At 42.0% G+C, this 13,198-nt stretch overlaps 1 protein-coding gene across 1 annotated transcript in view; it reads left to right on the top strand.

Annotated features, from left to right (window-relative positions):
- Positions 1 to 13,198, top strand: part of atrnl1b (attractin-like 1b) — a 52,603-nt gene that overhangs the window by 20,289 nt on the left and 19,116 nt on the right. Inside the window, exons 20-24 of the mRNA XM_053413762.1 lie at positions 690 to 783; positions 6,524 to 6,576; positions 8,135 to 8,229; positions 8,388 to 8,466; positions 10,360 to 10,517. Of these exons, the coding sequence (XP_053269737.1) occupies positions 690 to 783; positions 6,524 to 6,576; positions 8,135 to 8,229; positions 8,388 to 8,466; positions 10,360 to 10,517 (479 nt within the window). The remainder of the gene's footprint in view (positions 1 to 689; positions 784 to 6,523; positions 6,577 to 8,134; positions 8,230 to 8,387; positions 8,467 to 10,359; positions 10,518 to 13,198) is intronic.

Raw genomic sequence — 13,198 nt, 5'->3', positions numbered from 1 at the left:
GTACCATCTGTTAATGTATAGACTATAACCATAACCTGTAAAATGAAACTACACAGGTGATCCTGTATGATGGGAATATTCTTCCCCTTGTTTCGGAGCCCGAGGACGAAATGACCCCAAATCATTTAGTTACATTAGAACACATGCAAATACATTCACACTTTTATCTAAAGGCGTAATCCGTGTTAATCGAGGCATTTTACCAAACACCCTCTTCGGTGTGACACATACTCAGAGAGAATCATTACATCTCAGGCTGTGAGAAAGTTAAAAGCAACTGGCAGCGAATTGAAAGCAAAAGGTCACATTTTTTTTGGGGTCCATTTTTCTCCATCGTGTTTCAGATCTCTGAAGTTCACTCACCCTTTCGAGAAAATGCACTTGTTTACCAGATCAATAGCAATTTCATGTCGCTGTGCTCAGTGCAGCAGATGAAACGTTGCTAGCCTAGCTTAGCACGAACAATGGGAAACTGTTATAGCAATAACTAGAGAGGTTTTTTTTTTTTTGTTCCCTCAGGACACACACAAGGACACACAAACATATATATATATATATTTTTTACTTTATCCACATTTTCAGCTATGTGTTATCTAACCAGTGATGCCTCTGTGCCTTTATTCTCTCTCTGATGTGTTCCATTTCTGTCCTCATCTTATTTTCCATCTGTGTTTCTGTGCCCCTTCCAGCCTGCAAGTGTAATGGTCACGCAAGCGTGTGCCAGGTGTTAACTGGCAAGTGCTTCTGCACCACCAAGGGAATCAAAGGAGACCAGTGCCAGCTGTGAGTACACACACCCACACACACACACACATTTTGTATGACATACACAAGGGCATATGTCCTGTGATCATCACCTCCGTGGGCTGTTTCTACCTGTGCTTGGATTTGGTTTGTAGACGGGCACACATCTGAGGTCAGTGTGTTGTGAGTTTGAAAGTTAGTCGTCCTTAATTTAGTTGATTTCATCGCTGGTGTAATATCATTTTGGAATCAACACTCGACACTAGTTCCAATGTGCTAAATTAACTTCCTACTCATTCAAATATCGTATCGACAGAGGTGAAAGCTAAGCGATCCTGCAAGCTGCATCCACGTCTTTTTCTTCTTCTGTTATTTAATGCCGTCTCATACGTCCTGCATTTGGAACAAAACTCTGAGCAATTCCAAAAAGTGTTTTCACGCTGCAAATGTCTGAGGGTCTGGACCGAACAAGTAAAGTATAAAAATTCTTGAAAATAACGCCAAAGGTGCCGGTTATGTGACGCACATTCCATCCATCCCCCAATAAGCTGATCGTCTGCTTCATAACATCCTAACTCGAAGTATTTAAAGTCGGTCGTTTTGTTCCCAAAAGTTCTCATCTGCAACACAGAGGTCAAATGAGAGCTGCACTGTCAATGTTATGACTGAAATTCACAGAGTTGAAGTAACGTCGATCAGAAGCGAGTCTCTGGGCAGCCTGTCACCCGGTCTGTAATCACTTGTGATGGAGCCCTGATGAAATGCTCGGGGCGATTTGAAGGGAGGCCCATTTTGACGAGAAAGACATACATATATATATAAGGGAAGGTGTTATGTGCTGTTCATGATATTTAGCTGTGAGCTGAAAACACTAGTTTTGGTTCTTTTATTCTGGTAGCTGCCCGTTTTGATGATGGAGTCTTTATGGAGTCAAAAACAGCTTCTTTTATGCACCTTTCGGATTTAAAATGCAACCGACAGAATAAAATATGGATCAGATTGTCTGTTAAATTATCTGTTGGCCTATTACTGCAATTCATTTCTTTTGTAGTGAAGTGCTGACATGGTTAAACCAGAGAGACGCAAACACACAAGGTGCAAACTCGGATCAGATTTTGAGTCATGGTACAGTCTGACTTTCATGAACCGTTCTATTTTATTGATATAATAGGATTCATGCAACGTGAGCTCCGAGGTTCCCACATAAAACCGAACAGCCAAATCAAATCTTCAAATCAAACAATTGAAGCAAATCTATCTCAGACACTCTGCAATGCAATGAAGTTTTTAGTAACTGTGACGAATAACAGCCGGTTTTACCTTCAATGTTTAAATTGTTGAGCTGATGAGACAGATGAGGTCTGTATTCACTTCCACAGCTGGCTCACATGGGAACCACACAGAGACAATATACAAACAGTTTACACATTGTCACATGTGGGATTACCACGTGAGCGGCATCATGCAATGTATGTAAACCATGTGTTTACATTAGCTGGTGTGCAGAAGTACATTGTTAGTGGCTGTGATGACATTAGGATACAAAGTGTTTTTGGAGATCCACATGAAGGGAAGCTGTGATAGACAAGGAGATGAAGAATGGTTAAATACTACAGATAAATATAAACTGTAGTGTGATGGAAATCTGGAAATACAAGAGGCTGGAAACACCAAAGTTATCTATTTGTATTTAATAAGGGGCTTTCTGCAGAAAGGATCAACACACCGAGAGTCCTATGGATCTCAGAGTGAAGATGGAGAACAGTCAAATTCAAAGATCTTATATAGGAGGACAAGGCTGTTGCCTGTTCCATTGGATTCATGGACAGTCAATAAGTAATGGAAAGGTCAAACAGGTATATAGAAAGGTCATACGGGTTTCAGGTCATGGAGTCTTAGACAGGTATTCAAAAAGTTGCTCTTCAACTATAAAATAGGCTTCAACCACACTTAGCTAATTCAACTATACTTAGTTCCACTACAGTAGTTACCCAGCCCTGATTGAGGTATCATAATCATTGTTCTGTGTTCGGCGCAGTTGTTTAACTGGAGCCAATTGAACAACAACTTTCTAGGTGTGCTCAGCAGTGATGAGCACAGTGCTAGAACAGTGCTTCACCTCCATGTGACACTTTGAGTTTACCGAGTTCATCACTTTGGGGAAAATTCAAGGGAGCCGACAACACAGCCTTGATAGCATCTTGAAAAATATGCACAACACCCACTGGGTGAGAGAACACACGAATATGATGAAGGGGATGAGAGGGAGGGAAGTGTTCTTCAACGTCCTCCGAGCTTTCTGTTGACTTTGACGATTAATAAATGACACTTGACTCAGACGACATAACGTCACATTCATTTCGGCCGCCAGATGGAAAGCAGCGCAGGGCGACGTCCGGATAGCAGGTGGCTAACAGTTGATTCAAACGACTCATTTTCCACCCTACAAAATCAGAGTGAGGTATCTGAGCAGGCCAGGCACCAGCAGGCCAATCATCATCAGCCATTTAGAAGGAGGACGTGACCATACAGCTCCAGAGCCAGATTTAGGATAGTTCCTGAAAACCATTACTGATTATCAGCTTGGATTTTTGCCAGCAGCATAAACCACCAGAATATGTTGTTAATTCAGTCTCATTTACAGACTCTCGGTAGATTAGTGTTGTCATTATCATCAACCAATATTTTAATAAGGTCTTTAATCTCAAAATCAAGATGCATTTTCACATTTTAGAAAACAAAGTGAGATCTCATTAGTGAATGTGCGGACACTGACTAAAATTTGAGGAGGTGTGTTTGTCATTCGCGACCTGTAATGTAATTTCTGGTATCTAATTACATGTAATCAGTGTCCCCCCCCCACCTCTGTCGGCCACTCACTCGCACCATCCCCGGCAATAACCCTTAAACAAAGACCTCTGCACAAGGGTACTCTGCCTCCTCAGCAGTGTACACAAAAAAGTACACACACACACGTGGCTTTCACACGCGCATGCACCACAGCCACCGAGGCCATTAGGACCACCGAATAATAGCCGCAATAATGAAGTGAAGGGTGCATCGGTGCAGAATGGAATTGTTTTTGAAAACAATTGATGAGGTCCACGCTGCGTCACAGCGATGAGTCAAACCAGCGGCGAGAGGAAGGTTTCTTTTTATAGTGCTCGTTTGGATATGTACATTATTCAGGATACTACTCGTGCTGGAGGTAGCGGGAGGGTTTAGCTCTGGCCCCCGTATGTGTGAAGGACAACTATAGGTTCATAGCAAATTCCTCCCCCTCGTGTGTGTCCATGTCTTGTGTGTGTGTGTGTGTGTGTCTGTGTGTGCATGCTGCCTGTTAAATCTCAGAGAGTGCACTAGCACAGACAAAGGTTCAGGTTGAGTGTAGATCAAATTAAGATAGAGCGCAGGGCCATTGCCTAGAGTTCAGATGTGTGCACACGTGCATGTAGGTGTAGATTAAATTAAGATAAAGGGTAGAGGAGCTGCATTATACACTTGATGATGAGCGTGTGTGTATGTGTGTGTGTGTGTGGTTTATTTTACCATCTGTAAATGCCAGGAAGCTCGAACGCCCCAGGAGAGATGTTCTGTAAGGTTCAAAAAGCCGTTGGCGCCATTACTCCTCCGTCCTTTGTAGCGTGGTAGAAGAGCCCGTCCTCTCGTGTTTAACCTTAACAGGGATCTGGCTCTTCCCCAGCTCGGTGTCCTGCACCCATTAGATCGGCCGGCGTGCTGATGCTTGTCCTTCAGGATTGTCTGGTTAGATATATCGTGCCGCATTAAAATCCACCATGATCAGATTAGTTGATAATATTAATGCACGAGCATCTGGGAGTGCTGAGCAGCTCCAACAAAATTATGTACAAGCGTTAAAGATATAATATGTAACAGTTCTTCATTAAAATGACAAAGACATGCGTCAAACATTTCATTGACTATCTAAAACTATAAGGTCAAGTTACAGTTTTATGAATTTTGTTATTTATGATCAGATGTGTTCCTTCCCCCCCTCATTTGCCTGATGTTTTTTTGCGTAGAACCTTCACTGGTGATGGCGTCTGTCTCATGAATCCAATTTTAGAAGCAGTCTCACCCCCCCCCACCCGCCCGCCCCACTCCAGCACTGTAACATCACTAACGGCCACCTCCTCCTCCTCATTCGTCGCTCCGTGTCCTCGCTGACTCCTCGACACCGCCTCTGATATTCTTCTCCTCGCAAGTCTAATTGGAAACTGTGAAAGAAAATCGGCGCGATAATAGATATCGTAATGTTTCTCCTCCTTATTTATGGAGTTCCAGTGCACACGTGTGATATTACTCAGCCTGGTTATTAGGTGAACGACAGCAGAGCGAAGATAAACGAGGTTCAGATCACATTGTAAACAGTTAAAATGCATTGAGAGACACATTGAGAAGGAGATGGAGAACGCTGCTGTCCAGTTCCCTTATGTTCCTCCACATAACAATGCTTCGGAAAGACACACTAACCCTCAACAACAACAACAACAATGACAGTCCATGTTGACAAATTGTTTTCTTTGTCACAACTGAATTTAAAATGTGTTTTGGCACTCATGTAGAAAAACTGTGTGATTGGTTTGAGTAAATGGCACAAGAAACATTCATCACTGGCAGTTTCTTTAATCCAAGTTATGAAATAGAAATCTGAAACTATTTTTATATTTTTCATTTGTGAGGAATGTGGTGACATTCAAGTACGGGGCCTTTATTTTGGCAATAGTATTTGTGTGTGTGTGTGTGTGTATCGAGAGTTATGGAACTTTTACCTCAATCCATGTGGGTCTAATCATAACATTTTAAATGTGTAAGAAAATCCTGAAACGTGTGCTGAGATTTGAAAATGTATATCTGTATTTAGAGTTTGTGTATGTGTGTGAATGATAACATTTTTAAACATGTACAAATCTCATTCCACATTTCCAAAAGGCTTTAAATCTAGTTTATTATCTAACCACAATGGACAAGAGGCAAATGCAACCTTGTTATCATCCAATTTTTTATCAATGGGTTTGCTCCTTTGTAAAATGTCTAAGGAAGCATCTTGTATTTAAAAGAAATTTGTAAAATTTTGTAAAAGATAAAGCAACATCATATTGTATTTACAGTATATAGAGCTTTGGTATCGACCACTCCAAGAGCCTTGCAGTGCAAGACACATTCACACAGCTCTCCTGTACACAGTGCTTTTACTATTACACTCGTCCGCAGCCCTCAGGGGCAATTTGGGGCTCAGCATCTTGCTACTTAGGAATGCTGACTGGAGGAGCCAGGGATCGAACCACCGTCCTCCTGTTTAGTGAACGACCAGCTGTAACTCCTGACCCAACGATTGATCAAATCCAGCCCTCTTTTAAAATAACTCATCTCGATTGGTGTTTTTTCCTAAATTTGATTTGACACCTCGATTTATAACTATAGGACAATTTAAATTTTTCCGACTACATTTACCTACAATGAATCAACTTAGTACAATACTTTGAGTTGTTGCTTGGTGATCAGGTGGTTGCGTTACTGTGTTGCTCTGATAAACAGAACTTTTCTCCCCCCCCCCCCCCAAAAATCCAATTAACTCAGAAACTATCAGATTATTTCCTCTTTGTCAGAAGAACCAGACTTGACGAGGAGCCAGCAGCGGGAGCTAATGCGCTGGCACTCGGCGTCCACCGCTCCCCGATAAGAGGCGTTCTTCCTCTCAATCTGTTAGCACTCGTCTTCATCTTGTTCTCTCCTCTCTGCTTTTTCCTCACTGCAGATGTGACTCAGAAAACCGTTACCTTGGCAATCCACTCAGAGGAACCTGTTACTGTGAGTAATTCTCCACTGGACGGCTGCTTGCTGGAAAGACGGCTCATACACAAACACATGGACACGGACACACAAACACACACACACACACACACACACACACACACACACACACACACACACACACACACACACACACACACACACACACACACACACACACACACACACACACACACACACACACACACACACACACACACACACACACACACTCATCCTCACAGTCATCCTCACACTCACCCCTCCTTGATTATTCTTGGCTATTCTCTTGCCGCTCTTCTTTCTGCCTCTCGCCGCTTCTCCACTACTTCCACTCTTCCGCTCAGGGCAGATGGAGCGTCGCAGCACTTTGGCACCAGGGGCGCTTGTTTCGGCGACAGAATGACTTGTCGTGGAAATGTCAAGTGCATCAGAAGGAGTGAGTGATTGAAGTAATCAAGGAGACGGAGGAGTAAAAACTCTCCACTTGTCTTCTCACTCACTCGAGTCACCCGCCCACTCATTCATTCATTTAGGAACTTGACTAAATGGCAGTTTCACTTGTCAAGTAACAGAAAAAATTATATCAATGCGAGCAATTTAAGAAAAAGCTGCATAATGAAAAGAGGAAGAAAAACATACATAAAGTCTGCCCCCCCCCGGTGCTGAGCTGGTCGCACATCTGCTCCTGTATTCCTGTGTATACTGTACCTGCCGGTGTTTGTGCTGTGTGTGTTTATTTTGCATGATGATGCCGTGTCCTTCACGGTGCTGCGGTACTTAGTGATTCGTTATCTGCGTTTCAACACTCTGCTACTGACAACACAGCCCCTGCCAAGGTTTTGTCCCCCTTGTTTTGAAATGCCACAGCCCGACACCGGACTCGACGAGCGAAAGATGGGTGAACCAAAAGCCCGCAGCTTGTTTTAACCTCTGTGCGCCACTGGGACTTCTTCTTGAGCTCTGTCACACAGGACTGTAAACACGATGCTCCTCACACCAATCCGAAAGGCCGCTGACCACGGATTAACATGCAGCACCCAATGTGACATTATCACATTTCCTCACTGTGTGAAGTATCCGCCCTCTCACTGTAACTGTTTGAGCTTTGAACAAATAATACAGAATGCATCTAAGATGTTTATATATATTTTGAATCTAAATAAGAAGTGTTTATAGATTATTCATTTACATTGTGGGAACTTATGAATGTCATTGTGACAATCTACCATTAATTAACAATGAAATACCTAATTAATCTTGTAGGTAATTGTCATGGTCAGGTATTCGTACTTGTCGTCTGCTTGATGAGAAAATTATACCCCCCCCCGATCGCAGTCACTGGATTTGATTACAGACATTTTCATTTCACTTGACGGGCTGTTGCTGTGAAGTTTCTCTGGATCACACATTTGTATTTGTATCTCATCACATCGGGCTCTGGGAGTGGAAGCTAAGGCCGGATGCTTGGCTTGTGTACACGCCCTCAGAAAGTTGCTTCTCCTTCTTGTGTGAGATCTCGTCTCTGATAATAGGAGAAAGACATCATCTTTTCCTGTCTGATTTATCTAAATAGACAATCTCCTGATCGACTACCAGTTCACCTTCAGTCTCATCCAAGAAGATGACAATCACTACACCGCCATTAACTTCATGGCCTCACCTGAGCAGGTAACAATTTTCACAAATCAAAGTGCTTTGTCCGGTAACAGAAGAAGCAACATCTTAAATTGCTCTTCTTGTTTGAAGACGTGAGGCGAGTGGAGCACTCTGTTAAATCTGCTGCTTGGTTTAAGGTCTAAGGTGTTTTTCTTGTTCTCCATCTACAGGCAAACAAGAACTTGGACATGTCCATTAATGCATCCAACAACTTCAACCTCAATATCACCTGGTCGGTGGGATCAACAGGTACTTTCACCCCATTTTACAATTTTAAATAGAGTATTGTAGAAATGTCTTGCTCTGTTTTTCTCCTTCAGACAGATTTCATTTATTGATTCCAGTCACAGTAAAGCAATTTTAGAGTTAAATAAGTTCAGGGATTTAACCTTTAACGCTAAACAAGACATTCTCTGACTGTGTTGTGAAATCATTTATTAGATCAAATAAACAAAGATTTTATTCTACACCTAAAAATTACTTAAGTCATAAATGCTTTTTGGGATTGAAATCATAAGGTGTCAAATTGTTTAACTTGAGCTTATCGTCTCAAGACTGAAGTCACTTTTGGGACAATTGCACCAAAATACCCAGAATATGCTTTTTAGCATTGAAAGGTCACAGAGTAGGGATTCACACCCACAACTCCACGGCATAATATTCCATTTCCACATAAAATCAAATGCTAGTAATTTAGCCCAAACACCTTTAGGAAGTCATTTTCATCCAGGCTGGTTTATTTGCACAGACCAGTCAGCCATTAGACAGATCAGATATACTGTCCATATTTATTGTCATCTTTCTTCCACAATAATATTTAAAATACTGATTAAGCACTTCAGGCAAAATTTACTTTAGCTTCTTCTTTGTTTTGTGTTAATTAAAGTCGTCATTAAGTCCATAGGTATAACAGGACCTATAACGCAGCCTCTCTTGGTAGTGAGTCCTGTGTCACTGTTGAGTGGATATTATAGGTCCCCTGACAACAGACACCCAAGGACACTGCAGTGGTCCAGTGCCACTGTTTATCACGTTCCCTCCCTTCCCTCTCAAGTCATCTGCCACTTTCTCCCCCCCCCCAACCACACACAGACTTTTTCCAACCACTAAAACACTCTAAACTCTTCTGCGCCTTACCGTCACCTCAACCTTTGCGGCGCACCGTCATTAATATTTGAAGCCGGGTCCCCTTTAAAGATATTGCGTCTCAGAAGGAACGGGAGCCTCTTCACAATTGACGAGAGCGTGCGGCGCCTTTGGGTGGGTGGGGGGGGGGATGGAGGGTGATTTCAATTAAGATAAACACGCTCACATAGCCACACTCAAGCTGTCATTTTCACTTCTTTTGTTTCCGAGTTGTGGGTTGGAATGTCAATGTTGAGGACTCACTGACACGAGGAAGAATAAGAAACGACTTGAAACATCGAGGAAAATAAACTTTTTTTAAAAGAGTTTGCTTGGAAAATTTAATAGATTCATCTCAATATGGTTGTAAGGAATTGTATTTTAACAAGACGCTCTTAAAGTTTGCTCCTAAATTTGACCATGTAGTATTTAATTCAGTGAAAATATATTTATTCTCTTGAAATCTCGTTATCTAATGTCCCAGATGTTACACGTTCTAACTATTAACTTTTAACTGCACTCATGGAAAGAAACTCGTGGTAAACAGCTCGTCTTTGCAGCTCTTGCTCTTAAAGCCATCTGCCTTCTGTCCCGAATGCTAAATTCTTGGTGTCAAATAAACTAATGCACTGGCTGTTAGTGTGTTATATGGATTCAAGTGATGACTAAGTGCCAGTGTGACTCACTCGTGACCCCAGGCGGCAGCATTTCAGTTCCTCTCTCAAGCTGTGCCTTTCAAATCCGCGTCCATTTAACAGTAGAACATGGATGTCGTGTGTAATTATACAATATAGCTCCACCGTTTCAGGTCAACTAACAAAAACATGTCTAATGCACTTCAGACTTAATAATAACTGGCCATGAGAGCTTCCCTGTGGTGTCAACTGGCTTGATCACCCACTTAATGGATTCGTAATAATACGTTGCAGCCGATCCGGTGTGATTTCTGCTGAGAATGTGCGGTAGGTGAGCTCAATGAGCAGTGTGCTGAACACGTGGACTCTTTTGCCTCAACAGCCGGAACCATTTCTGGAGAAGAGGTGCCCATCGTGTCCAAAACCAACATCAAGGAATACAGAGACAGTTTCTCCTGTGAGAAGTTCACCTTCAGAAGCAACCCAAACATCACCTTCTATGTGTATGTCAGTAACTTCTCATGGCCCATCAAGATCCAGGTAAGAACTGTGCCTCTGACCTTCAACCGACTCTTATTGAGCCGTTAACACTGTCTCATGTGGTGTCACAGATTTGTCACTGCATGTATAGTCTTCAAAACAGATCCCATTTTATAAACTAGAGGGATATTCTTTATCTCCATACATATATTGAGGTCAGACAGTTGTTTTTAAAGTAGAAAAACAATTCCTGGATTCGCCCCTTCAATCAAATCTGCTCCAAAAGCTAAAGGGCTCTTTCCTGACCCACACCACCACCCTTCCATCAAGTTTCAATTAAAATGAGTTCAGTAGTTATTGTGTAATCCTGCTAACAGACAGAGAAAACGGCGATGGAAAGCTAAACTCCTCGGTGGAGGTAACAATAGGTCCCAGTTCTACACATAAAGAGAGCAGTGGCAGCCATCTTTGCAGATGCAGAGCTCTGTTGTTGCTCAGGGTGATTTCAAGTGCACTTTATTCTAATTACAGGTTTAATGACCGATGGTTAGCACGGAGAGGTGCACAGCTGTTTTTTAGCAGGCGGAAGCAAAGCACCGTTTAACCTTTTCTAGTCCCGCTGAAAGGAGGAAATCAAGGTTTTGATGTGGGGGGGGGATTATAACACGGTGAGAAATAAATGCCATATGCTGTTTTAGATTTGCAGGAAAACAATTAATCTGTTGTCAGGAAAACCCTCGGTAAGGCAATGAAAACAAATGGGGCTTTAGGACACACAGCGCTAATGTCAGTGACTGCAACAAAATGACAGACTCAAAGCAACGTGCAGAGATTTCAAAACAAAATCACGGAGGTAATGGGAGGAGAGCAGGCGGCTCGAGTCAGAACTGTGACTTTGACAGAGCAAATTTAGTCTGTGCCCATCTCCTCTTCCCGTATGCAGACAGGGGGTTTAACGGCGATAACTGGCCGTAAATTAAGTAAACATCCCTTTAGTTTATATTAATTCCAAAGGGTAAATAATAATTAATTTCTCAAACATGTGTTTGAAACTTTAATAGATTCTTCAACTTCTGGATACATTCAACTCCAGTCACTGTCCCTGTCTAGTAATATAAGGTATATTAAATGTGAACAGTTGCACTAAGTTTTATATATCATGTTTAATAATTAATGAAAGTAATTTCAATTGTTAGTTGCAGCTCCCCAAACACTGTTACTTCTTAAAACAAGTTATATTTATATTACCAATTCAAGTTCTGTTGAAGAAAATAAAAAAACGATCCTTCAGCCTGTGGTGCCTACAACATTTCTAAAACTCCAGGTCTCAGCAAAAACCAAAAAGCTTTTATTGAGAAATTTGATAGATGCAGTTAAGATTTCTAATAACATCACAAAATAGCCTTTTTGCTAATTAGCCCGCTCCCACATATTGATTTTCACATTTGTTCCGTCCCTTCCTTTCACATGGTAGATGCTCGGACCGTGTTGGGCTGATAGTGTCTGTGGGGTCAGTCCATCTATGGAGGTGGCCTGGTAATAGTTTTCTATTAGATTACCTGGCCAGCAGTCTGTTATTTATTATGGAGCAGCCTGAGCTGTTAGAGCAAACAGCTCCTGTAACGGGATCAGGTCTCCACATGTTTGTCTTGATGATGCAGGGGTGAGAGCGTAGACACAGATGAGATAAGGGCAGAATTCGAGGCCGCACCTGTGAACCTTTTTATATTAAATGTCCGAGAGCTTAAAATGGATAACTGTGACATCATCACCTATCAGGATAATTGTTATCCAAGAGACTGGCTCCATGTGATAAAAGTCCACATGTAATAGAAGAACGTTCTCAACCGATGGGATCGATGAATAGAAAACAAATTAACCCCAGATATATTGCTTTGACCTCATCTAATGTGAAAAGCAGGGGGTGCCGGCACTAAATAGAACGCTCCCACATGTTAAAAAGGAGCGAGACATCTGTGTAGTGTCTTTTTTGAGTCGCGTTAGCCATGTCAGCGAGCATTTCTTCTCAGATCAGTGATTCTCATTCTTTACAAAAAGTCTAACATGGGTTTGTGAAGGTGATGAAGTTGCAAACAAGGACAAGTCCAGTGACGACTCAATCCTGCTGCATAACCTTAAAGATATAATATGTAGAAATGCTCATTGTTTATTCTAGACCTATGTGTTATATTTTGTTGACTTGTGTACTTGCATTATCCAAAGTGTTTCCAACCATGTTCAAACCCCAGAACAGGAAGTTTCCGTCCTCGCCAGATTTTGATTTTCTGCCATCGTTTGGATTGGTCACTCGTTATGCAGGATTCTTCTTTTGCCGTTTCCAGCGTAACATGAATAAAACTTTAATACGTTACCTCATCCTTCAACCAGATTTTCTCCCGAGTCGCGTGATTTTCATCAGCGGTGGTGCAGAAGATAACAGCTCTTAACAATCCCGGCGCTATTCCATGGGTGTTTAGTTACTGTTTCGACTGAGAGACCACTAGAGGACAACGTATTCAACTCTGGCTTATCACTTACATATGATGAATGTATTCAAAAGAGGAGAGTCTTATTGCATAAATAAATCATGACCTCTGCCGTTGTTTCAGCGCGACATCGGCTGAATCTTTCCTCTTATAAAAAGTCCAACGCCTCAAACACGATGCAAACAATCCTCACTTCAGAAAGCACAGTTTGTACCCAGCTACCCTTTGTGGTCTCAATCAGAGGAGCCTGAACAC

The sequence above is a fragment of the Pleuronectes platessa genome, chromosome 21 (genome assembly GCF_947347685.1).
Source record: "Pleuronectes platessa chromosome 21, fPlePla1.1, whole genome shotgun sequence".
Lineage (NCBI taxonomy): Eukaryota > Metazoa > Chordata > Actinopteri > Pleuronectiformes > Pleuronectidae > Pleuronectes > Pleuronectes platessa.
This window is presented reverse-complemented; position numbering and strand designations above follow the sequence as displayed.